The 27,356-nt window shown below is 44.9% G+C and overlaps 1 protein-coding gene across 2 annotated transcripts in view; it reads left to right on the top strand.

Moving 5' to 3' along the window:
* Nucleotides 1-27,356, top strand: part of FHIP2B (FHF complex subunit HOOK interacting protein 2B) — a 44,167-nt gene that overhangs the window by 840 nt on the left and 15,971 nt on the right. For both annotated transcript variants that reach the window (XM_068274698.1, XM_068274700.1), the window contains exons 2-10: nucleotides 6,297-6,375; nucleotides 11,507-11,715; nucleotides 13,194-13,298; nucleotides 16,928-17,050; nucleotides 20,610-20,729; nucleotides 21,430-21,632; nucleotides 22,424-22,535; nucleotides 22,623-22,699; nucleotides 26,644-26,833. In XM_068274698.1, the coding sequence (XP_068130799.1) occupies nucleotides 6,297-6,375; nucleotides 11,507-11,715; nucleotides 13,194-13,298; nucleotides 16,928-17,050; nucleotides 20,610-20,729; nucleotides 21,430-21,632; nucleotides 22,424-22,535; nucleotides 22,623-22,699; nucleotides 26,644-26,833 (1,218 nt within the window). The remainder of the gene's footprint in view (nucleotides 1-6,296; nucleotides 6,376-11,506; nucleotides 11,716-13,193; nucleotides 13,299-16,927; nucleotides 17,051-20,609; nucleotides 20,730-21,429; nucleotides 21,633-22,423; nucleotides 22,536-22,622; nucleotides 22,700-26,643; nucleotides 26,834-27,356) is intronic.

Below are 27,356 nucleotides of genomic sequence, written 5' to 3'. Positions count from 1 at the left end.
GCGGCGCATCGCCGCCTCTGCCCGTCCCTCTCACTCTTCCTTCACAGAGAGGGGCGGGGAGGGGCGGGGAGAGGCGGCGATCCGTGCGGCGATTGACGTCAGGAGGGGCAGAGCTGAAGCTGAAAGCTCTGCCCCTTCCAGGAAATGCCGGCTCTGCCCCTTCCAGGAAATGCCGGCGGATTGCCCCCGGGCGATTTGGGGGCTCTGCAGCCCTCGTTTAGCGGCGGGGATGCGGCGGATTACTTGGGAGCACTGAAGCGAACTATAAGGAAGCTTTTGCCAGCGAGGGCCACAAAATATTGCATCGAGGGCCGCGAGTTTGAGACCCCTGACTTAAAGCTATTGGTATCAGAAAATGCAGCCCAGCCTAACCCTATTCAGGACCCTCCTTGGTGGGCAACTAATAACCCCTCCTGGAGGCGGAGCAGTGCTGCTATATTTGGGCGCAGCCAAAGACCATAATGGGGATCAGTCTATAGCGGCGCTCAGTGAGTAACGTCGGCACCATCAAAAGACGGAGCCGAAGTTGCTTAAAAACACAATAATTCGGCCTCCAGCGATTGCTGGAAGCCGAATTATATCATTCCCCCACTATCCATGGCGGCCTGGAGGGGGAATAATAATTAACACGGCCCGGACTTGTGCAGAAGCAGGATCAGCCATATAACAGCTGTATCCTGCGCCCAAGTCTATCAGCGCCGTTTTCATATGTATACCCTGGAGAGAGCTGAACACCAGTGGTTGTAAATGATTACAGCCAGGATTACTGAAAATAGACGTGCGGGTGTAGTTATGTACAGTCAGTGGCAAGTTGCAAAATCTGTTGGGTTGCACAGTGGCTGTGTTTGGCAAGGAGGGGCCTACATGATGTCAAGGCTTTTTTGACTGCAGCTAAGTATTTCTTTCTGGAGATGTAACCGTATATGACTTCCTTACTACCCCATGTCCTTTCCAAATACCTAATTCCTACAACTAGAAGTCTGCGTCTTCCTGCTTATTAAGGTTATATAGGTTGTCCATTGTAACCATCCTAATGGTAGGCACACACCATGCAATTTCCTGTCATATCGACTGGTCAATCCTGTTATCGATCGAATTCCGATCAGAGAGAGATTAGGCTGAAGGGGTTGCTGTGACTGGAGAACTGTTCCCTAAGGACTTTGCTGCCAAGTCATGTGAATCATAGTAGTTCTGAGAGATCGGTCTCTTGGGCAATCTGCCTATACATTGCTAGGTAGACTTAAAGGCGCCCATACATCAGGCGACTTTGGTGGCCGATCGACCAACCAATTCAATTATTATCGCATTGGTTGAAAATCGGTGCCGCCACGTGCAGGCCCGATCAACGATACAACCAACTTCGGCCCGAAATTGGTTGCGTTAGTCGATCGCACCTGGTGCAAGATGGTTGCTTAGGTGTGTGGCGGTATGGCAGCCGATTTTGGAAAGAGTGACGAAACTCTTGCTGCTGCCGCCGTAATGTATAAATGTGCTCCCCGTGTGTGCATTATATATTACCTGTCCCGTGTCAGCCTCCGCTTCGTGTCAGTAACCTCCACGCTGCCTCAGTTCACGCCACTTACGTATAGCTTCTGACGTCAGGCGCTATGCGCCAGTGGCGTGTATGTAGAGCCACCCGGAGGTTACGGACACCACGTTGAAGGCTGACACAGGACAGGTAATGAATAATGCATGCATGGGGTGGCACATTTATACATTACGGCGGCGGGCACAGATGATTCCCTTAAGATTTCATGCTTAAGGCCAAAAACCCACTTGGAGCGATTTTCCGAGCGCTTTGCGATTTGAAAACTTGCTAATGTAATGCTATGGGTGTGATCCCATTTGAGCGATGTGATTTTATAAAAATCCCCAATAGTATTGCATTAGCAAGAGCTTTTTCAAATCGCTAGCAATTAGAAATCGCTCCTAGTGGGTTTCTGGCTTAAATTGGACAGGAATCGGCCTGCAGTATATGGGCAACTTCGATGAACAGGCACATTTTATTTCTAATCAGATTCGATTAGCGATAAATTTGTCTCTTTGTCAAATCTGCCCATAATCTCCTGATGTATGGGCACCTTAAGCCTCATAAACACACACAAGGCCAGGCAGGGATCTGAACCTTATCCCTCGGGCAACATTGCAGAACCCAGACTGTATAGTTGCATTGCTAGCCTGCAGGCTATGAGGGGAGATGAGGGAGCAGTGGGCAGGGTGAATGGGTAGAACAGTATGCTTAGTCAAATCAATCCGCCAGGCTGATTGCAGGCTGAGGCATTGTGGGGGGCATCAGAGGTCACTGTACTCGCACTAGATTCTCAGCAAAGACATTTGTTATTGGCTGAGGTTCCATGTTGCATGTGTACGAGGCTTTATTCGGTCAGATGGCATCAGCCATTTCCTGCAACTAAATTATGCCATCTAAAACTGGCAAGCTCCTACACAATGTAGAGCAAGATCTGTCAAAAAGGACGTAGCCGCTGTTGCAGTAGGACTATCTCTGCAGAAAATTCTGGGATAGGCAAGTTCACTGTAAATATCTGCTGATTAGGTATTACACAAATTTGAAATAACAGAATCCACCAGATCAGTAACTTTGTTTGATTTACATGAGTTATTAAAGAAAATAAAAAAATCAATATATAGGTGTAATGAGGATGCCTCAATGTAGAGAAAAGTAATAATGCACTATGCATGAAGGTGTGCTGTACCATGAACTTTAACCCAGGATTGAACTTCATCCCAATCAGTAGCTGAAAACGTGATTCAACACGATGCTGAAAGTTGGCCCATATTGATAGGATAGCATCTTGCAGTTGATGGAGATTTGTGGGATACACATCCAGGGCATGAAGCTCCCGTTCCATCACATCCCAAAGATGCTCTATTGGGTTGAGATCTGGTGACTGTGGGGGGCATTTTAGTACAGTGTCATGTTCAAGAAACCAATTTGAAATGATTCGAGCTTTGTCACATGGTGCATTATCCTGCTGCAAGTAGCCATCAGAGGATGGGTACATGGTGGTCATGAAGGGATGGGCAGGGTGAGAAACAATGCTCAGGTAGCCCATGGCATTTAAACGATGCCCAATTGGCACTAAGGGGCCTAAAGTGTGCCAAGAAAACACGCCCCTCACCATTACACCACCACCAGCCTGCACAGTGGTAACAAGGCATGATGGATCCATGTTCTCATTCTGTTTACGCCAAATTCTGACTCGAGACTCATCAGACCAGGCAACATTTTTCCTGTCTTTAACTGTCCAATTTTGGTGAGCTTGTGCAAATTGTAGCCTATTTTTCCTATTTGTAGTGGAGATGAATGGTACCCGATGGGGTCTTCTGCTGTTGTAGCCCATCCGCCTCAAGGTTGTGCGTGTTGTGGCTTCACAAATGCTTTGCTGCATACCTCGGTTGTAACGAGTGGTTATTTCAGTTAATGTTGCTTCTCTATCAGCTTGAATCAGTTGGCCCATTCTCCTCTGACCTCTAGCATCAACAAGGCATTTTCGCCCACAGGACTGCCGCATACTGGATGTTTTTCCCTTTTCACACCATTCTTTGTAAACCCTAGAAATGGCTGTGCGTGAAAATCCCAGTAACTGAGCAGATTGTGAAATACTCAGACCAGCCCCTCTGGCACCAACGACCATGCCACGCTCAAAATTGCTTAAATCGCTTTTCTTTCCCATTCTGACATTCAGTTTGGAGTTCAGGAGATTATCTTGACCAGGACCACACCCTTAAATGCATTGAAGCAAACTGCCATGTGATTGGTTGATTAGATAATTGCATTAATGAGAAATTGAACCGGTGTTCCTAATAATCCATTAGGTGAGTGTACTACAGACCATCTTAGTACAATCTGTTCTGCAATGTGATTTGTATTGGCAAACAAAGCTGAGATGGACAAATCTAGGTCTCACTTGCATGTTAAAAATGGTTCTAGACATTTCCGTCGACTATAATGTGAATTTACTCTTGTGCAGCATTTTATTATTATTGTGCATTTACAAAGCACTTGCCTGTTGTGTCCAATCTAACCCCTTCCATGGGGATTACTGGGGGGGCATGGGGAGTGCCTGTCTACCTCTATCTTGTTATGGAGAGCAGTGTGCAGCAGAAAAGACATACCAGAGCTCCAGGCTCCATCCTTACCTCTTACAGCTGCTCCATACTGCTCTCGATGTGTGTCACCTGACATGCACCAGGGCCATGGGGAGGTCGGCAGCTGTAATGCTAGGTACACACCATACAATTTTCTGGCAGATTTACCTGCCAGATCGATTTTTTTTTTCCCCCAACATGCCCGATCTGAATTTTGATTTTCAGATCGATTGAAAAATTGAGCGAAATTCAGATCGGACATATTGGAAAAAAACGATCTGGCAGGTAAATTTGCTAGAAAATTGGATGGTGTGTACCAAGCATGAGAGAAGAAGAGGATGGTGTCCAGGGCCGGATTTTAACTCTTTACCGCCCAAGGCCACTGTCAGCAGCCACTCCCCTTCCGTATAGATAGCCTGTTTCCCCCACCCCTCCAGTATTGGTAGCTCTTTGACCCTTCCCTCCAGTATGGGTAGCCAGGTGACTCTTCCCCCACACCCCTTACTCCAGTGTAGATAGCCTTATGACACTCCCCTCCCCTCCTTCCAGTATGGGTATCCTGATGACCCCTCTTCCCTCCCCTCCAGTATAAGAAGTCAGATGACCCTTCCCCCTCCGCACCTGGCTCCCTCCAGTATAGGTAGCCAGGTGATCCTTCCCCTTAGCCTGCTGCCCAGCCACCCTTGATCCTGTGGTGCCCTAGGGCGTGGCTTTGGCTTTAATCCGGCCCTGATGGTGTCTTGAGCTATGTATGTCTTTTCCAGTGTGCACTGCTCTGCATAGCAGGTAAGAGGGCTCTGTGCAGGGGAAAGAGTGCAACGCTGGACTCTCAAGCAAATGGAAATATCACCAATCCATTATCAGGCAATGCCCGCCAGTGCTGGATAACCAGGACTTTACTGCATGCTGTTAATAGTTCAAAGCATGCATATGGGGAGCCACTACTGCAAGTACTATGATCTTCAGCGGGAAATCATTGTTTATGTTAATGTTGATTTACAAAATCCTCTCTTGGCACATAACACCTGACGAAGGGCCTCGCCCGAAACATGGAGTACACTATTGCTCCAGTACACGATTGTTGCAAGCTATGGGTGTGGCATCACCTTCTTTTGCACTATTTTTTTGGAACATAACCCTGTCAGATATTGATAAGCCTCTGTATGTAATACTGCTGTAACAGTAATAGGCTTCTACTACTACTAAAGGAAGTTTCCAAGGTATCTATCAACATGCTCTGTAGTGCATTGCAAGGATATCAGACACTGCATAGAAAGCAATGACTGCTGCACCGCGACCACCTTGTGTAACATTGCACTGCAGGAGGACTTTCTGGGCTCATCACTGCTCCATTAATTTTTATTAAATGTGGTCAGTGCTGCACCTAACATCCACCACGTATTTCAATATAACACATGGCCACCACATAAAGTAAGCTGCCCGATCGGCACTGCGGGGAAGAGGAGAGAGAGAGCGCCACCCCCAATTACAGCTATAAGCAGGGCTGTGGAGTCGGAGCAATTTTTGGTACCTGGAGTCGGAGTCGGATGATTTTTGTACAAAAACCACAGCCCTGGTAAGTATTAGACTAAGGAGTCGGAGTGGAGGAGTCGGTGGTTTCATAAACTGAGGAGTCTGAGTCGGATGATTTTTGGACCGACTCCACAGCCCTGGCTATAAGTTGGGAAATTTTGGACTGACTCATGTATAAGGTCAACTCTACACTTCTATACTGTGAGTCAGCCCTAAATATCTCGTATATACGAGTAATAACATAAACTTAAAATACGTATGTATTGATACATGTAAGAGATATAATTCTAAAGTATCTGGTATTAATCTGAGTTCTGACAGGTTTTGAACTAGTTCATCTGCTCATGGGCGATTCCCAGAAATTCCTTTTATTTTTAAGATGCCAGAATAGTGACAAGCAAGCTGGCATGCTGGCTGACATTTTTACATGTCCTTACTTTTGAAAACAATAAAAAAAGAGAACTGTATATAATAGCCACTGTAAGCTACATAGGAAAAAAAGTAATTTATGGTGCATTTTACTCCGGGAACAATGTGTATCTTTTATGTGTGTGTACACATGTATTTTTAATTGCAATGAGAAATATATTGCGTATGTCCACAGAAATAAGATTTAAACACTGACACAAATATTCTATGGTCTTCCTGTGTAGCGTGAGCCGGCCCAGGACCTGCTGCAGTCCTTCGTGCAGCACTGGAAAGGGGTGACTCAGTACTACATTGAGACATCGGGTAAGTACTCTCAGCATGCAGCTGATCATGTGATCTAGTGACACAGTTATTTTTTACAGCCAGCAGGTGACTACTGCTCTCTTGCAAATCCTTTTTTTCTGAGCTATTATTGGGGGAGGGAGGGGGGGTAATGTATGACACCCAAGTTACATTAAAGATCTAATTAATTTGGAAATTAAAATGTGTAAGTTTTTGAGTAAATGGTCCGTTTAAAGAGGATCTGTCAGCCATACTACCTCAGAAAAAAAAAACACATATATAATTAGATAAATACTTGCTCTGCTTACATAACATATGTATTGCACTGTCCACATTTTGATTTTAGTGATGTTTCTACAGTAAAAAAAGAGAAAATCCTTCTTAGCATTTCCCATTTCAAGTGTGGTTATTTTGAATCCAATCCTGATGTCATTTCCTCCTTTACTCTCCTCTGCCTGATTTGCCCGCCCTCCACTGTAGAAAGTGCATAGTCTCTGCATGAGAAATATTGGCCAATCAACGAGGAACAGAGGTGTGAGAGGGGAAAACAGAGGGAAAGAGGCTTCAGCCAATCAGGCTGCATTAGTTAAGTCTGAGGGGAATTAGAGAAGCAAAAAAGGACAACCCAGCATGCCCTGCAACTTCCTTTTTGTGTACCAAATTTTGTGTGTGCCAAATAAGAGTCAGGTAAACTGTGGAATGATCATTTATCAACGAGAAAAGTAATAGTGATTTTAAAGAGACTCTGTAACAAAATGTTCAGCCTTATTTCTTCTATCCTATAAGTTCCTATACCTGTTCTAATGTGGTCTGTCTTACTGCAGCCTTTCCTATTTGCACAGTGGCTGTATTACCTCTGTTATCTAATCTTCTTTCCTCTGACGGCTTTGTCGGGCTCAGGCACTCAGGCAAGAATGTGCAGCTCTGCTTGTTATAGGCAGAAGCTATACACACCCTCTCCATGCCCCCTGCATGCTCTGTATGAGTCACAGACTGAGCTCCTCTCAGCCTATCACATGCCATGTCTTTTGTTTGTAAACACTGCCTAAAACTGACAATTCCAAGCCAAGATTGCAGCAGGGAGTGGCAGAAACAGCACAGAGGGGCCCAGGAGAACATAATGAATAGAATGGTATGCTTTTTATTGTAAGAATTTTAGAGTACAGATTCTCTAACTTTTGGATTGCCTGGTTAGCATCCTTATTACTTGTTTACTAGATAAAACGAAAGAATTGATTTTTGATTTTATGCCGGTCAGTTACACTTTAAAGCTAAACTTTGGGGAAAAAAGTAGTTAGAGGGAAGTGCCTGGATGCTCCAGAGGCTTCTCTGATGCTTCTCCACCCCTCCAATGCACTTGCCAGCAGCGCTCCCATCCATGTATGAACACGGCCGCACTGCACTGGTGCAAGTGTGGGCTGTGCAGTAGCAAAGAGCCACTCCATGCTACTATGCGAGCCATGGTTGTACCTGCACAGTGCATGGGAGAGTGGCCACAAGGACCTATTCAGCAATGCTTTTACAAATGTTAGTGTTCAGTCACTTTTTATTCTATGATGATAGGATACATAAGATCAAGCCAAAGAGTTAATTGTGGTACGTGCGCAGTCTTTCACTTGTACGATGACTTTTTATAAACCTGCCAGTGACCCTCTGCCCCTCTACAAGGCAGATGGATAAGTTGTGTGTTTGGGCACAATGATAAACTTTCATTAAAGTGGATCCAAGATGAACTTTTACTCATTGCATAATTGTGTTCCTTTCCTATAGTTTATAGTGCATTCCTCAAGCCACATACTTTTTTGTTTTTGCTTTAATACTCTAATTCCCTATAAACTAAACAAGCCTCGCCCACAGTTTTTCAGAGAGCCTTGGCAGTAGCAAGGGCTCATGGGAGCTCAGTCTGGGCGGGAGGAGGGGGAGGTATTACTAGCCAGAGATTTCAGAGGCAGAGGGGAGGAGGGGGGATTAGGTTTTTTTCACAGAAGATGCAGATATGCTTGCCTGTTTGTAATGTTTACAAACAACATGACTGCTGTCATTGTATCACAGGAAGAAATAATCATATTCTATTGAAGCTGTTTGCAGCTAGTTTTGTTGTGTAAACTATCTAAACTTTAGATACAATATATAGACAAGTTACTTGTTAGTTTTTCATCTCGGATCCACTTTAAGTTGGTGGGTAATTGTAGATACGGAAGGGAGAACAATGGCCGCATAGATTTGTATTGCATCAAGCCATATCATGCTAGTAGATAGATAGTAGCAGTGGTTCAATTGAATGTCAGTTGGATGTGATATTATAATAATGATACTTTGTAATATTAAATAAGTGTTATGTTATCAAAGAATTTCAGCTTATACATTACTGTAGTATTGCACCAACGATCCAAAAGTGCGAAGTTAATGAGTCATTGGAGACAATTGCGATTTCCCAAAATCACAATAGCCCGCCTGCAGCATTTTTGGAGCATTTTCTTTTTGTAAAAGTCAGGACAGCCTCAGTGGATTTTTAAAAAAGAAGTAATGATGTAGGCACATGCAGATTACAGCTACACTTTTGCTAATTTACTAAACAGGGGGTGTCCTCTTTATTACTGAAAAGTGGTCTCTGCAGAATGTTCGGTTGCTGAGAGTTTTTAAAGCCAGTAGAACAGATCTCTGGTCTCCCAGAATGCTTGGGGGGGAGGGGATTCCACATAATGAGCAGCCTAGGCTGAACCTCAGGGGGAAGAGGGGTAGGGCAACATACAAATAGATAGCTATAGGAAGTGTTTCCGATGCTAAAACCAGGATATTTCATGTAAAAGTGGGTATCCTGAATAATTTGCTGCATATATGTTGTAGCAGCTCCTCCTTAAAGTGAACCAGAGACGAAGCACCCTTGTGTATTTTACCATAGAAATCAGTGGGAACATTAGAGAAAACATTTACCATGCTCTCTGTTCCATCCTCACTGCTAAAAGTGTCTGTTATCTAGCTGAGATAAGAATCCCGGACTGAGCATTGATTCTGGCTTTGCTATAATGACTCAGCTATAATGATTCCTGAGCAAAGCCAGCAGGGGGCAGGCTTGGACTTGAAGACAGCAAAGAACACAGTCTCAGCTATAATTATTCTGTAGCAAAGCCAGACCGACTGCTTAGTCGGGATTCTTATCTTAGAGGTGATAACAGGCAAATTAAACAGAGAACAATGTAACAAAGAGCAGATTAGGTGTTTACTGTCATGTTCCCACTGATTTATAAGGTAAAATACATGAGGTTGCTTCATCTCTGGTTCTCTTTAACCACTTGAGGACCGCAGTGTTAAACCCCCCTAAAGACCAGGCCATTTTTCTTAAGAGAATCTGTATTGTTAAAATCGCACAAAAGTAAACATACCAGTGTGTTAGGGGACATCTCCTATTACCCCCTGTCACAATTTCGCCGCTCCCCGCCGCATTAAAAGTAGTCAAAAACAGTTTTAAAAAGTTTGTTTATAAACAAACAAAATGGCCACCAAAACAGGAAGTAGGTTGATGTACAATATGTCCACACATAGAAAATACATCCATACACAAGCAGGCTGTATACAGCCTTCCTTTTGAATCTCAAAAGATCATTTGTGTGTTTACCTTCTGTCCCCTTCTTCTCTCATGCACTGAACATTACAGGCTTCCTGCAGACAGCTCTGCTTGTGCCTGTGTTTGTAATTCCTCAGTATGTGTCAGCCAGCTACTTTCACAGCCTAACAGAGGAGGATTTTTATCCAGCTCTCTTCTATCACTGATAAGATAGCAGAGAAGCTGCTGGCTTATGTAAATAAAACACACACTGAAGTGTGCATAGAGGAACAGACCAGCATGGAAGAGTTGGCAGCCTTCCAGACACAGGCCGACAAGTCTGACAGGGGAAAGATACATTGATTTATTACAGAGACCGTGATAGTACAAAGTGCTGCAGTGAGCCAGAACAGATTAGAATAGGTTTAGGAACTTGTAGGATGGTAGAAAAAACGTTGTAATTTTTGTTACAGAGTCACTTTAAATTGGGCCACTGCAGCTTTAAGGGCTCGCTGCAGAGCCGCACAACTCAGTACACAAGTGTTCCCCCCCCCTTCGTTTTCTCCTCACCAACAGAGCTCTCTGTTGGTGGGGTCTGATCGCTCCCCCAATGTTTTTATTTTTTAGTAAATATTTGTTTTTCTATAAAATTTTAGTATTTTTTTTTTTTAAATTTATTTTTGTGCCCGTCCCTGCCTCCCCCTGCCAGCCAATCAGCGTGATCGGCTGTCATAGGCTTCAGCGTATGACAGCCGATCACTTCCTTGCCTACAGAGGGGACAGCCGTGTCACATGGCTGTCCCCAGTACAACGCTGCCTTAGATCGCAGCGCTGTACAGGGTTATTAGACGATTGCCGCTGGGAGACTGGAGGCGGAGATGCGCGCACGATCTCCTGCTAGCCCCATTGAAGGCCATTCACGCCAATCGGTGTGGAGTGGTCCTTGGGATGCTGCCGCGTTCACGCCAATCGGCGTGACGCGGTTGGCAAGTAGTTAAAAGGCCTCTGTCGTGAATATCTTAAAATTTAAAGTACATGTAAACACATATAAATAAGAAGTATGTTTCTTCCTGAGTAAAATGAGCCATAAATTACCTTTTCGCCGACGTTGCTGTCACTTACAGTAAGTAGTAGAAATCTGACATTACCGATTTTGGACCAGCCCATCTTCTCATGGGGGGTTCTCTGGATATTCTTTATTTTTAAAAGCACTTAGTGAATGGCAGTTGCTCTATCCTACTGCCAAAGAAGTGTACAGCGAGCAGGGAGGCTGGCCAGCATCAGTGTATACACCTTTTTCAGGGTATGTCTTTATTAAGAATAAAGGTCATGCTAAGAATCCCCCATGAAGAGATGGACTAGCCCAAAACCTGTCGGTTATGTCAGATTTTTACTACCTACTGTAAGTGACAGCAACCTAGGAGAAAAGTAATGTATGGCTTATTTTACTCTGGAAGAAACGTACTCCTTATTTGTATGTGTTTTAAATTTTAAGATTTTCACGACTTTTTTTTTTTTCCTTTTTTAAGTTGGACTTAATGTCTTGATTCTAGTAATAACCATTTAATCAAAATCCAGGAATTACATTTGCTTTATCTTCCCCAACAGATGAGTCCTGCCCAGCACGCAATACAGACATCCCCTGGAGGCTCCGCCAGCTCTTGGACATCCTGGTGTACGAGGAGGGGGAGACGGCAGGCAGAGAAGATGAAGGGAATGGAGAAGCAAGTGGACCTGCTGGTAATACTGGCCCTTGCATGGAGTATCTCCTACAGCACAAGATACTGGAGACCCTTTGCACCTTGGCAAAAGCAGAGGTACGGTCTGCATTCTGCTACAGATACATGATTACTTCATTTATGACGATTGTAGAAGGGTCTATAATTCAGCATTGTCGGAATAGTTATTAAGCCTTGTACACACATTCAATTTTGATTGGACAGTGACTGGACAATTTTACCACCTCCATGTAGCATGAAAGCCAACAGGTTTTGAATACTATGAACAGATTGTGTACCTAGGCTCTCATATAAAAAAATTGAACCTCTGGTGTAAAATTAAAACCTAAGTTATCAGCACAGGCCGCAGAAATAACAGAGTAGCAGAAAAAAATGTCTAGAAACTGACCATTTGTACCATAAAATCCAGGTTTTGTTGGCTAGCCACGCCTCCTTTCTGAAAAACTGCCGTGGCATTTTTCTACCTTTGCAAAGAAATTGTGTCAACTGTGTGTGGCAGATGCCTCATAGTGTAACCTGAGAGATATTCTGCTTCTACCTCTGCCACTGAGCCAGCCTGACACAGAGAGAGGTTAAGAGAGCTGCCACAATGTTACCCTAATGGAAATAAGAACCTCCTGTGCACAACTAAAGGGCTACAAATAGAATTATACACTGTGAGGGGCGGCAATATATTGTTAGCCAATCTCACGTACACCCCCACTGTGGATCGCAAAAAAACTCTTGGGGTGTTCTCCCCGTTCAACAAATGTCACTAAGGCAGTAGCCAGTATATTGCGCTCCGAGAGGTCAGGACGTTTTATGCCCTACTAATACAGACTTTTTCCTAATCTTTGAGCACAATCTACTATCTTCTGCTCTAGTGACACAATGTTAGCCTGCTGCTTAATTTAGTACTCAGCTGTTGCTGAATTGGGTAGAAAAAAAAGAGGGAGATCCACTTTAAATGAAAGTAGTAAAATTGGTCAATACAAATTGGATGTGTATACCAGGCTTTAGTTTTAGACCAGGGCATGACTGGTCTCAGAGCCAGGTAACCAATGTTCCTTAAAGAGACTCTGTAACCTCAAAAAGATCCCCTGGGGGTACTTACCTCGGGTGGGCGAAGCCTCGGGATCCTAATGAGGCTTCCCACGCCGTCCTCTGTCCCACGGGGGTCTCGCTGCAGCCCTCTGAACAGCCGGCGACAGGCCTGACTGTAAAATCAATATTTACCTTTGCTGGCTCCAGCGGGGGCGCTGTGGCTGCTTTCCGCTCCGAACTACACGGAAATACCCGATCTCAGTCGGGTCCGCTCTACTGCGCAGGCGCCGGAAACTTGCGCCTGCGCAGTAGAGCAGACCCGACGGCGATCGGGTATTTCCGTGTAGTTCGGAGCAGACAGCCGTCAGAGCGCCTGCGCAGGAGCCGGGAAGGTAAATAATGACGTCATCTTGTACGGAGGGCTGCAAAGCTCTGCCTCCATGGGCAGCAAAATCCATGGGCATTGTAGATCTGCTGAGGGGGTGAGATAAGTTGTTATACGGTGTACTTACCTCTCTCTGTTTACTCCACAGTACCCCCCTGGAATGAGGCAGCAGGTTCTGCTCTTCTTCGGCCGCCTTTTGTCAAAGGTTCATCGCCCCCTACTGCACTACATCAATGTCCATCGGCCTGTACAAGTAAGTCACACAACTAGTCCACACAACCTCTTTGTTCTAAAAGATTATTTACAGCATAAAATCTACTACCACCAAAAAAAATTATAGCAGAACAGCATTCAAACAGTTAACACATTTGGTTCTTCAGTGGAAAGCTGTCGGGCATAAAATCAAAAAATCAATTCTTTATTTTTATCTGGTAAACAAGTAATAAGGATGCTAACCAGGCAATCCAAAAGATAAAATCTCTATTACTTTTCTTGTTGTTAAATGATTATTCTCAAATTTACCCGACTTTTATATGGTACACACAAAATTTGGTACACAAAAAGAAAGTTGCAGGGCATGCTGGGCCGTCCTTTTTTGCTTCTCTACTTCCCCTCAGACTTAACTAATGCAGCCTGATTGGCTGAATACTCTTTTCCTCCTGTTTTCCTCTCCTTCACCTCTGTTCCTTTTCTGATTGGCCAATATTTCTCATGCTGAGACAATGCACTTTCTATAGTGAAGGGCGGGCAAATCAGGCAGAGGAGAGTAAGGGAGGAAATTACATCAGGATTGGCTTAAAAATAGCCACAGTTAAAGGGGCACTACAGCATTATAGGAGACAAGTAATTTATGGCTCATTTTACTCTGGAAAAAATGTGCTTCTCAGTGTTCTCCCCAGAATTTTTTTTTCAGCCGGGTGGCATGAAAAAGTTGCCGGGTGGGTCGGCACGGGGAAATTTGGTGGCGTGCGTAAGTTACCAGAGCACGCTATGCCGCACTACCGCAGCCTAGCGTACTCTCGTCTCTCTATCTCTGTCCACTTTTACCATTTAGTTTCCAGTTGCATTGGTTGAGGGGTATTGCAGATAGTGTGCAGGGGCCACATATAATCAATTTATTATAGGAAATGTCAGAGGAGTTAAACAAAGATCTACTTACCCGGGACATTCTCCAGCCCCTGGCAGCCGTCTTGTGCCCTCGCCGCAGCTCCGGTGTCCCGGTATCTCCTCCGTTTCAGATGGCGACCCTGCCCGTCTGGCATTTTACTGCCTGCGCAGAACGCGAACATCAGGTGCAGTAGATGCCGACCTGGCGATGTCGATATCTCCAACGGGGAGGATCCCGGGACACCAGAGCTCAGGGCGAGGGCACAGGATGGCTGCTAGGGGCTAGGGACTGGAGGAAGTAAACCTTTGTTTATTAACTCCTAGGACACTTCCTTTAACATATTATAATCATTATGTGGCCTTTGCACACTATCTGCAATATCACACGACGCCCCCATTTACCCTCCCAGCAGCCCCCCCAAAGGGGATATCATGCACATCAACCCATCAGTCAGTCAGTGAACATAGCAGCCTGCAGATTGTGTATACAGTATATATAATCACAGCCTGCATATAGCATTTGATCACAGTCTGCATATAGAATTTGATCACAGCCTGCATATAGAATTCGATCACAGCCTACATATAAAATTTGATCACAGCCTGCATATAGCATTTGATCACAGCCTACATATAGCATTTGATCACAGCCTACATATAGCATTTGACCACAGCCTGCATATAACATTTGACCACAGCCTGCATATAGCATTTGACCACAGCCTGCATATAGCATTTGATTCAGCTTCAGCCGACAGTGAGCTGTGTGCATACCTGTCTCCGTACACGTCTCTGCAAAGCTCACAGACACACGGCTCTGCAGTCGGCGGCTAGCGCGAGATCTCACGCTTCCCGGCAAGCTGGTGCTTTGATTGGCTCAGCGCATAAGAGCCAATCACAGCACCAGCTCGCCGGGAAACGCAAGATCTCGTAAGCAGGGGAGAAGCAGCGCATCCTGACAGTCGAGCACGCGTTAGCTACGAGCGCTGCTCACGGTGACAGGGACACAGCGTCATGGTGACAACGGGGCATGCAATATCACCAGCCGGGCGGTAATTAAATTTACCCGGGCGCTCCGCCCGGTTAATTGATCCTAGGGAGAACACTGCTTCTTATTTGTATATGTTTGCACATATTTTAAATTTTACAGTTTTTTGCTGTAGTGCCCCTTTAATATGGGAAATGATAAAAAGGATTTTCTTCTTTTTTTTTTTTTTTTTTTTTTTTTTTACTGTAGAAAAAACATTAAAATCAAAACGTGGACAGTGCAATACATATGTAAGTAGAGAAAGTATTTATCTACTTATCTATGTGGTGTTGTTTTTTCTGAGATAGTATGGTTGATAGCTCCTCTTTAAGCTTCTGGCCACATCTTGAAGAGGTGATAACATTATCTTTTGTTTACATCCTGTTGTTTGCTGCAATTAGTATCCAGCCAGCAGAGTGCTGAGACGGACTGCACACGTAGAACCAGAGAGACCTGAGAAGTGATCACTGGTTACATTTAATATATATAAATACAGCAGCTATACTGTAAAATGCAATGGCAGCTTTCAGAGCAGATAAACTGTACTTTGGAAATTTGTAATTTGTAGTCGGAAATATTACTTGTGCACAAAAGCAAATATGATAACTGAATGGGTAATAAAAAGTAGGGAAACACATTTTTATTGAATGTTTTGTCTGCATTTTATCCCAATTTAATGCCAGTTGTAAATATTGCTATCAGAACGTTCATATTTCTTTATCCACAAAGGGTATCATTCATAAACATGTTGTCGGTAATGAGAATCAGTGCGGGAAAACACTGTTGTCGGTATTTTAGACTTCTGTGTGCTCATTCATGAAAAAGTGCACAGGTGCGATAGCAGTGCAGAGATTTCCCGAACTAGGCTGGCGGTAGGCTTGCGGAAACACAGGAAGCTGCTGAGTTGATACATTTCTCCGTATTCCGCTCTACTGCAGCTGCCTGGGAGGTCTGCGTCTCCATTAACTTAGCATGGTTCTCGCCATATCCAAGGGAGCGGTATTTCCCGTCCTCATACTGCTTGTGGTAATATTTATGAATTTACATTTTTTTACTATAATCACCGCACAAGGCAGTGATTTATCGCTCTGCTCGGTAATATCAGCTTTTTTATGCGGAAACAGCCTTTATGAATGGAGATTTTGCTATGGGCTCGTTTCCACTGTTGCGGATCGCCTGGATTCCACCGCGGACGAAATCGCATGCGGATGCGTTTCCGCATGCGGATTTCCCTGCGATTTCGCATGCGATTTCGCATGGCAAGGAGCCAGGCGAATTTAACCATGTCACTGCCTGTGTAAAGCTCCATAGCTTTACATGCGAAATCGCGGGGAAATCCGCATGACAAAGCCGCATGCCATTTCCCTATTAAAAGCATTGCGGGCGATTCGCCTGCATTCCTGCCGCATGCGAAATCTGACGGATCTGCCGTGCAGATTTCCCCCGCATGCCAAAACGCACCCGCACGACGCACAAGTAAAAACAATCCCATCCACTTGTATTGACTATGCGAATACGCATGCGGTGCCTGCATGCGGATTCGCTATAGTGGAAACGAGCCCTAAGTGTTCGGTAAAGTCAGGTGTTTTTAGCAAAGCCATTGCAAAGAAAATTGGAAGTATGCCGGTGCTGTTGTTCTAACCAACCAGTTGGGTTTTAGTTTTTCTTTGCATCTGTTCCACATTTTCTCTATTTTTCTTTGTGCTACTTTTGATAAATCGGTTGCATAATTTCTCTTCTATCCTCAGAGACTGATCGCCCTGGGTGGAGATACTGTCGGAGTTACGGCACATAAGGAGGAACTGCAGTTCCTAAAATCTGTCTGCTGTAAATTAGAAGCAGACCCTTCGCTGATTATTCACATTTTAGAGGTATGGACTTTATAACTGAGCTGTAAGCCAACAGCTAAGTACACATCTCACATTTTGAAATATAGTTTATGTGAAATGTCTTAATAATGAAATGTAAAAGTATTTCCAGCCTGTAATTTTATTCAGAGTGGCCAGCAACAAAGTACAAAGTTGCCTAAACAACTGTTACCTCTCTGCAGCTAAACAGCATAACATAGTCACAGCCCCTCCCCCTGCTTACTGATAGTGGAGGTCATTATTGTGCAATTAAGTGCCCACTGTTAAAGGGAACCGAGCACCATTTTTAGCACCTAGGGCATCTCAGTGGAGTACTTATAATTAAGCCTCCAGGAAATTTGGGCACAAGGTGACAAATGGCTCACCCTGCTCTTGCAAAAGTTCCGCCGCGTTAATTACTATACCACCTCTAGGCTGCCATGCACTCGGGGTAACATGTAATTTGGCTGCCAGCTATTGCTGTTTTTAAGGCAATTTGGGTGCCATCTTTTGACGTCGCCCAATTTACTGTTTGAGCGCTGCGTTAGCCGTAAATTACCATTATGGCCTAATGTGGCAGCACCGAAATCTCTGTTATGCTTCAATCTCAATAGCACATTAACATTGCATGCCAACTATGTGGCTCATTATTAAAAAAAATCCAATTTACCTCATCTTTTTACATTTAAAGGTTTATCAGAGGCTTTTATTACCTACTTCTGCGAAAGGCTGGGCCTGCCTGGCACTGTGCTTCAAAGGTTTTATAGAAGCCACAGATGCTATCTTTACACCTGCTCCTGAATAAATAAAGGCAGCTAGATGGGAGATGGCATGGCAGCTCCTATAGCTATGAGGAATCGGAGAAACGGTGCTTGGTTCCCTTTAAGCGTAAAGCATTGTGCACTGCCGTAGAATATGAATTGCTCATAATGCAGCAATTTACTTTGTGAGTGCATCTGTGCCAAGGTTACATCAAGCTGTGCAGATTACATCTGCAGGGCCGGTTCAAGTAACAATTGGGCCCTAGGGCAAAATTAGCCTGGAGGCCCCCCAACAGACACCCCCTCTACCAAAAAGTGGCATTAGAGGCCCTTTTTTGCAGCCAAATTTCCCTCCTAGGCCCCTGAGCTGGCTGCTGACCCTCCCCCAATCATCTCTCAACTTAACAGACTCTGCAGAGTCCCTGGGGAGCAACATTTAAGATGGGGGAGGGACACCTTGGGGGCCCCTACAGGCTCTGGGGCACCTGGGGCAACTGCCTATTTTTTCCTATGGTAGCTCCGGCCCTGTACATCTGCTTGTGCTGGATGCATGGCTAAAAGGTTTTACATTCATTCATTTTTATGTAGAACATTGCTGGGACTGCTGGCATTTAACAACTACATAGCTGAGACACCAGCGCTGAACATGTACTTTGAAAGGTCAATTTGAATATTGGCATTTGGTAGTTAAACTGCGGAAACGCTAGTGCTGAAGCAGCTGAGGAGGGGTTTAACTTGAGTCTCGCAATGAAGACCACATAAGCTGAGAATTTGTTAGGTGTTTGATGCAGATTGGAAGATAAAGGTGTAGGTTAGTTTATGGGTTAAGGTTAGGCATCAGGAAGGGGCTGTCAATATGGGGGATTGATAAAAGCAGACCTGAAACCCTTGCACAGCACACAATGAAAAGCCTTTGCTCTGCGTTTTGTTTAGGGAGATCAAAGCGTCTAATTAGTTCTTATCTGTAGCTGTGAATAGACTGTAGGAGCTCTGCCAAGACAGCTTTCCCCATAGGGTAAACACCAAGGCTAAACTCTTTCAGTGCTTCCTGGAAAGTGAATCCAAGTTAATGCTCGATACATACCATACAATTTTCTGGCAGATTTACCTGCCAAATTGATTATTTCCAACATGTCCGATCTGAATTTCGATCGTTTTTTTTTTTTGTTTTGTTTTTTTCCAATCGATTTCCATTCACTTCTATGAAAATCGATCAGAAAAGATGAAAAAATCTTGAAAAATTGATCGAAATTCAGATCGTACATGTAGAAAATAATCGATTTGGCTGGTAAATCTGCCAGAAATTTGTATGGCGTGTACCTAGCATTTTGTATTTTAAGATTTACAAGAATTGTATTAAAGGTTTTTTTTTTTTTTTTTTTATTTGCATAAAGGTTACCATGCTGTGGTTAATCCTTTTAGCGCAGTTCACTGATTTGTAAAACGGGGAGGGGGAGAATGTCTCATTTCCTCCTAGACCCCACTGATGCTGGCCAAGACCCACTTTTTTGCTTTCCTGGCTGCATTCCTGTCCTTGTGTGATAGCGCATGCGGGTATGGTCCAGGCTTGCGCAGCACCGCAAAGCCACTTAAAGAGATCCCGAGGTGGTATTTAATTATGTTACTGGGGCACAGAGGCTGGTTGTGCACACTAAGACCAGCCTCCGTTGCCCCATGGTGTTCCTCCATGTCCCCCCTGCGCGCCGCTATACCCCCGCAGTGCTGGCGATACGCTGCGTGTTGCCAGCACTGCGGGGGTATAGCGGCGCGCAGGGGGGACATGGAGGCACACCATGGGCAACAGAGGCTGGTGTTAGTGTGCACAACCAGCCTCTGTGCCCCACTAACATAATGAAATACCACCTCGGGTTCTCTTTAAGGCCTGGAACCCACTGAAATCAGCAAACGCAAAACGCAACCACTAGCGTTTTGTCTGAGCGGTTTGCAAGCGGATTCATGCGCGTTTTTGGTCGTGTTTTGCAACATTGTATTTTTTTCCCCAGCGGGTGCCTAGCGTTTTGCGTTTTGCGTTTTTATCCTGATTGGTCCTGTGAATTATTTTTCATTTTGTTACAGTGTGCTGAACCGCAAAACGCTAGCAAAACCGCTCAGTTTAGGTTTTGCTGAGCGTTTCTGCTAGCGTTTCAATACTTTACATTGAAGCGCTAACGCTCCCAAAATGCTGCAGGTCCTGCGTTTGCGTTTCTGGGAAACGCAAACGCTCCTGTGGAAGTTGCCCCATCCATTAACATTAGCCCAGCGTTTTGGCAAACTGCTAGCGTATCGCAGTGCTGCCAAAACGCTGCCAAAAGCGCTCCTGTGGGTTCCAGCCCGAAAAAGCGTGCACAAGTGGCTTTTTGCTGCTATACCTGTTCGGTCTGTATTTGCTTGTGCATGGATGGGTGAGTCGTCACAAGAACATACCTGACAAGCCCTTGTCTGATATGCTTAGAGGGTCCCAATGCTGGATCGGTGGGGTCCAGGATGAGAGGAGAAGCCCCTGTACTATCCAGAGGTTTCACTCTACTGAGGCTGCCATTTGCCTGGCTGTGATGCGGATCTTTATAGTTTCTGAAGTTTGTCAGTCACAAGTCTGGAATAATCATGTAGTAAAGAGTCAGACTGGAGTAGGATCACATGATTTTCATACTGTTCTAGATCAGTAGCTCATTGAGGGTTAGGCAGAGCAGCCAAGCGAGTAGATTTTTTTTATTAGCTGCCTCCACATTCCTCCCTTTAAGGAACAATGGTAATTAAGCACTATATATAGCTAGTGTATGATGCTCTACATGGCTTAATGGAACTTCATTTTATTATTACAGGATGAGAATTTGAAGAGAACCCCTTCCACTGAAGATAGCCAAGAAACAGCTGCTGCATTAGCCAATCGCAAACCTAAAAACACAATATTTAAAGCTTTAATAAGACTCTGCTTATGTCAGGTAAAGGATATTCAAATGGAGTGCTTTTTTTTTTCCACACCAAGAAATTAGAGAGGAGCTCGTAGAAATGCCCCACAAACATTTCTGACCATTCTCTGATTAGCATCACTTGAACATTTGTAGAAATAAATTAGGCCTAACAGGTACATTGATGATGATATCATTATTCTGGCTCAGTGCACTTAGCAGTAGACAGGTGGGGCAAATGCTCCCTCCTATATCAGTGGTGACTGTAAGCTGTTGTTAACCTGCTGACTATTTTGAATTTCATTGGCTGGTGTCAGTTTGTAGTTCTGCGCAGTGGTGTAGCGCTAGGGAATGCAGAGGTTGTGATTGCACGAGGGGCCCACTAGGGGCTCTTCTTCATTCATCTTATTAGCTTTGCATTGGTGCAGTGCTGGTAATGAACACCTCTATATGTGCATTGCATAGTGGTAATCTTTAACAAGCTCTGGCTTCCTGGATATTGCAGGGCCTTGCCTGAAGGTCCGAGCTATATAAGAGATCGCAAACCGTGCTTATGTGACTGCAGACTAAACATTGATTTAATTGTGTTACTGATGAGTAAAAGGCCAGTTTTATGCATCTAATTCTTGAAAGCTTTTTTTTTTTTTTTTTTATACAAACTTTGAGGTTTTCATTGCAGGTATTGATAGGTTTTGTAAATTAAAATAGGCATTTTATTACTTTATATTGTTAGTCTCAACAAGGGCACCTGGCAGTGCGAGCCAGAGAGGCTCTCTTTGGAGTTCTTCGCGCCAGCCAACAGGAGGTCCCGGCCCGTCTTATTGCACAGAGTGACCTGAGCCAGCTGGTGACAGAGCGCCTGTGTGACCTGCACAATAACATCCCTCTGAGCACCCACCCATGTGACATCACCAGTCAGGAAGGCACTGATTGGAGGTGAGAGCCACTGAATTCTCTACAGGGTGAATATTGGGGTTACCAGTTAAAGGGAACTCGAGGTGAGAGGTATGTGGAGGCTGCCATATTTATTTCGTTTTAAACCATACCACTTGCCTGGCGGTCCTCCTGATCCTGTGTCTCTAATACTTTTAGCCATAGACACTGAACAAACATATGCAGATCAAGTACTCTGACTCAAGTTTTACTGGATTAGCCATATGCTTGTTCCAGGGTTTTAGCTCAGACACTACGTATGCCAGAAGATCAGAGGACTGTCAGGCAACTGGTATTGTTTACAAGGAAATAAATATGACAGCCTCCATATCGCTCTCACCTTGGGTTCCCTTTAAATGACAAACAAAGTGAGCGGGGAAATGTATTTTCCTTTACTTGGGGCATCTTCCAGCCCTAGAAGTCTTCTGGGTCCCTCGCCGCTGCTCCGGTGCTTCCTGCTGTCCCATCCATATGGCTGGTCGGCAAACTGCACTCACATCACCGGGTGCATGCTGCGTCTGCGCATACTTTTGCACAGAGGCAGTACATTCCCAGTGACGTGGGCGCTTGCCAGAAGCGCCAACCCGCTAGAAGATCAGGCAGCCATACAGACAAGACAGCGGGGAGTACTGGAGCTGCGGCGAGGGACCCAGAAAACTTCTAGAGGCTGCAAGAAGCCGCAGGTAAGTAAAAATAAATTTCCCTGCTCACCTCGTTTTTGTCCTTTAAAGTCTTGCTTCAGTATATCTCAATGACAAATGATACTCAGATGTCCTGATCTTTGTGGCTTGAAGGGCGAATGTCAACAAAGAGGATTTGGATGCAATGCCACCAGAGATAGCTGCTGTGCGGAGGTTCCTCTGCTGGGTGGAGTTCTGTGATTCTGTGCTGCAGGAGTCCCACAAGGTGAGCGATTATGACATGCACCATCACAGCCATACACATTGCTTTATGTCAGCCCATCCAGCTAACACTCTCCTCTTCATGCCATAGATGGTCGCTACTTCCATAGCCAATTGTATCACTGAAGTCTACCTGCGGGGGAAACTGCAAGAGGAACTGCTGCACGTGTGAGTGTTTGCTGTACTTGAAAACGTTAGGTGTCAGTGCATGGAAAAGCTTAGTACAACTCTTAATATTCTTGTCCTCCTAAATGATTCTTGCGGGTGACGGATCCTCCTACGACATACATGTCAAACTCCGGCCCACAGCCAAATCTGGCCCTCTAAACAATTAAATTTGGCCCTAAAGTGGTTTCCCCACTTTGCATTATGTTTGGCCCACTCTAGATCACCAGGGAAGCTATATTGGAGGTGAAGCCCTAGAACACCAGGGAAGCCATATGGAGGTAGGGGGAAAGCTCTAAACACTAGGAAACTGTATGGGGGAGGGAGGACTTCTAGACGCTAGGAAACTGTATAGGGATTGGAGGGGGGCCATTAGACACAAGGGAACTTTATAGGGGAAGAAGGTGGTCAGTAGCATTGATGTTGGCCCATGACTAGGTCCCAGTGTACAATTTTGGCCCACTTTGTATGTGAGTTTGACACCCCTGCCCTACAAAGACGCTGCTCAACTCTATTTCCACACCGGAAAGAGAATGACCGCCTTCAGCCTTCATCAGAATCTTAAAATGTCAGACTGATTGTCCATTGCTGTCAGCTGATTGAAAAGGCCACTCCTGACTGGCTAGCTTGTCTCACAAGTTTATATACATAGTTAGAGGTGTGAGAATTGGACCACACATATTCCAATCACGAGGCCTGCAGTTTCAGCAGTGAGATTATCTTATAGTAGTTCTTGCCACTTACATGTTTTAGTTTGATTTAGACATTACGTTTTTTTTTTAATTGTGTGTGTGTTCAGCCACTGGTAGTCAACATAATTTTTAGATTTTATTTTTTTCTAGGGTATCTAGTAACCAGGAGGCAGAGAGCATTGGCGATAATGGAAACAGTTTTTTTAGGTGCATTAGACCCTAGACTCTCATCACATGGCATGTGTACCTCAAGGGGGTACTTTAGTGCAGCTCAAAGGGTACTTGAACTTGTCATATTCAATCTATTATATTAAAGTCTACCTGTAGGGGGGAAAAAGTGCCCTACGGGGTTCTGTCATCGAGAGGGAGAAACCTCTGGATCCTGGAGAAGCTTCCCCCATTCTTCTCCACCTGCCCTTTCCAGAGCTGGGACCCCGAGAAGCGGCTTGTCAATGGCTCGCAAATGCGAATTAGCACGAAACCACTCGGGCTTCAACAGAAAAGGCTGAGCCATTTCGGGTCTGTCCTACTGCGCATGCGCAAGCCATTTGCACAGTAGCATGGACCCGATCGGCTTGGCTTTTTCTGCCAAATCCTGAACAGGTCCATGATACTGCGCAGGCGCAATGCGGCCACTCTTCCGAGATCTCAGCACTGGATCGAGCCGGTGGAGGAGAAGAGGGGAAGCTTCTAGAACAGGGCTGGGTAAAATTTTCGTGGCCCGGCTGCATTCCTTAAGTCCCCTTCTCCTTCCCTGCAGAGGAGAGGGGGAACTTAAAAATTACCGGCAGCTCAGAGTCCAGCGTCGTCTCCAAGGTAACAGGGTGTCACATAATGTGTGTAATATGCTGGAACGTCCTGACGTCCTGTCATGTGATGCCCTGTTGCCATGGAGACGACGCTGAACTCAGAGCCTCTGGTGAGCTTTAAGTTCCCTACTTGCTGCCCGCTCGCGACTCTGCAGGAAGGAGGGTCTGGATGTACAGCGTGTGCGGGGCGTAGTTTGCCCGGCGCTGCTCTAGAGGATCCAGACGGATCAGCTAATTTTGGCACAGCACTGCACCAATTGTTCTACCACAGGCCGCAGTGACTATTTCGGCTATAGCGGTGCTCGGTGACTAATTTGGGTGCTGGCGATCGCTGGAGGAAGGGGGAATTGCACGAATCATTTATATTACCGTAATCAACAGTTTCAAGGAAAGTTTGAAAAGCCTTTAAAGAGAACCAGAGCTAAAGTAAAGAAAAGATTCTATAGATACCTGGGGCTTCCTCCAGCCCCATACGCGCTGATCGATCCAACACCGCCATCCACCGCTGCCCGCATCTACGAGAACTGGCTCCCCGCTCTTCCGTCAGTCGGAGCCAGTCTAGCGTAGCAGAAGTGCGCTCTTTGCATATCTCTGCAGCAGCAGCTGGAGAGATACGTAGAGGGCACACTTCTCCAGCGTAGCCCGGCTCCGATGACGTCAGTGACGGGAGCCGGTTCTCGTAGATGCGGGCAGTGGTGGATGGCGGCGTGGGATCGATCAGCGCGTATGTGGCTGGAGCAAGCCCCAGGTATGTATAGAATATTTTCTTTTCTTTACTTTAGCTCTGGTTCCCTTTAAACACAAATATGAAGTGCTCCTAAACATATATGTCAAGGAGTACTTGAGATGTTGCTCACAACGGGGTACTTGGCCAACACAGTCATTAATAAAAGGGTACATGCTGTAATAACCAAACAAGGGAACCAATTTCTCACAATGCTTCATAATTTATTGATTCAGTATACAAACCCCGCAATAAACAACCCCTACCCCCCTAAAAACAATGCCTGTATTGGATTGGAGCGAAACGATAGTTCAAAGTTGGCTATGAAGCAATAATGACGAAGGACTGTGTACCAGGGTCCCTGTAAAAAGGAAAGTGTTAAAAAGAAAAAGTGGCTGACTCCTCCCCTGGGCGTAGGCTGTTCCGTAAGGAAGAGAGGAGGAAAAAATGCACTACGAGATAAAAGGGCTGGGCGACGCCCCCTCTGTCATATCCACAGCAGATGCACTGAGGAAGCCCACGTGACGACTAGTGGGCGTAACGCGTATGCGAGCCGTGGTACATGCCGCTGGAAGAGAGCGTGTGACGCTATGTACCCCTCCACCAGCACATAGATTTAGCAAGTCTGGCCGGTCAGAGAAGACTACCCCTCAACTCGTGGAGTATCATTCAGTGATGGCAGAGGAAGTTGCGGGACGCCGCGGACACAAGTCTACAAGCACTGAGATGATCTTATAAGAGACGAGACGTGACATGAGGTGGTGAGTGCTGCTGAGCAGCATTGGAATAAGCATCATATAAGGACTATGCATGATTAAGAAAGCTCAAGGGAGCCCTAACCATGCTGTGAGAGTGCAGCCCATTGTAGAGGAAGGTGTAGTCCATGGACATTAGTATTTCCTTGGAAGATTAAAACAATATATGGAACTGTGATGCGGAAATTAATCTGCCTAGATCTCAAACAGAATTCCATTGATAAATGTGATGTTGCAAAGAAAACTAGATAGATCTTGAACTGCTATTCAAACGGAGCATTGTTTGTGCTGACCTGGCCTTAATTATGCATGTGCATGTGTTGGTGTGAATGGGGAGCGCTCCAATCCAATACAGGCATTGTTTTTAGGGGGTAGGGGTTTATTGCGGGGTTTGTATACTGAATCAATAAATTATGAAGCATTGTGAGAAATTGGTTCCCTTGTTTGGTTGTTAAGGATATTGGCACCCTTTGCTCCCCCTTAAAGGGGTAAATGCACATTTAAATAACCTGTTCTCCAGTATTTAATATGGTACATGCTGTAATAATGTTGAGAAACCATGCATTTGGTTGTTGGAAATACCGCCTGTATTTATTAGTTCTGCTACTTGTATATAGAAAGTGTTACAAATCCCCAGCTATGACACCCTTCCCATGGACTAACTCGGGCTTGAATTGCTGGATTTCTGAAAAAAATATCACATGATCATGCATCTTCTACCCTGTTTGCATGGATAACCTTTGTATTATGTTGTGTAACCGTTGGCTACCTCTCTGGTCTTACACCCCATATTTACATTGTACGTATCACTATTTATTGTCCAGCGCAGCGTAATATGTTGGCGCTTTATAAATACAATAAATAATAATAAAATCCACCTCTAGTTGTATGTAACATTTCCTAAGGTTTGCAAGCATGAACTGTACCCACTGATGTCACACAGCTTACTGCTGCTTGCTTCCTATAGGTCAGAACTGCATATACTGCGAAGCACGGCCCTGCTCACTGCTTTGTTGCAACGCCTGCATCCCTCACCACTGCTGCATCAACTCCTCATCTACCTGCTGGGAGAGGAGAGAAGCCCAGAGAGTAGGAACAACAAGGATCCTCTGCTCCGATCCCAGCTTATACAGAGGTGCAACCATCTCTCAGATGAGGTAACACACAGCAGAGGCTAGACTATACCTTGCATCACATCACTGGGCCAGTCTTCCCTGATCCTTTTGGGTAACAGACACTGTGCATGTGTATGCACCTTTAGTTATGTTAAAGAGACACTGAAATGAAAAAAAAAAAGATATGATTTGTATGTGTAAGAAATAAAACATTAGGAGCAGAGACATAAGTCTAATATTGTTTCCAGCACAGGAAGAGTTTAAAACTCCAGTTGTTAACTATGCAAAAGAGCCATTTAATTCCACGACTTTCAAAGTCGCAGGGAGCTCCGTTTTCTGAAGCTTGTTATGTCAGTCACTGAATTTTTTCTTTTTCTCTCCGGAGGACAGGTCAATACTTCACTAGCCTGCTCTATAAAATCATTCAGAATGCTGAGTAGTGTGTAAACTGCAAATACTAGAGAATGATGCAATGTTATAAAAAGCACTATAAAACTGAAAATAAAAATGAGAATATTTTCTTTGCTACTAATGTTCTAGTAATTATCCATACTACACAACTAAT

The sequence above is a fragment of the Hyperolius riggenbachi genome, chromosome 3 (assembly GCF_040937935.1).
Source record: "Hyperolius riggenbachi isolate aHypRig1 chromosome 3, aHypRig1.pri, whole genome shotgun sequence".
Lineage (NCBI taxonomy): Eukaryota > Metazoa > Chordata > Amphibia > Anura > Hyperoliidae > Hyperolius > Hyperolius riggenbachi.
Note: the sequence above shows the minus strand (reverse complement) of the source record. Positions and strands in the feature narration are given on the sequence as shown.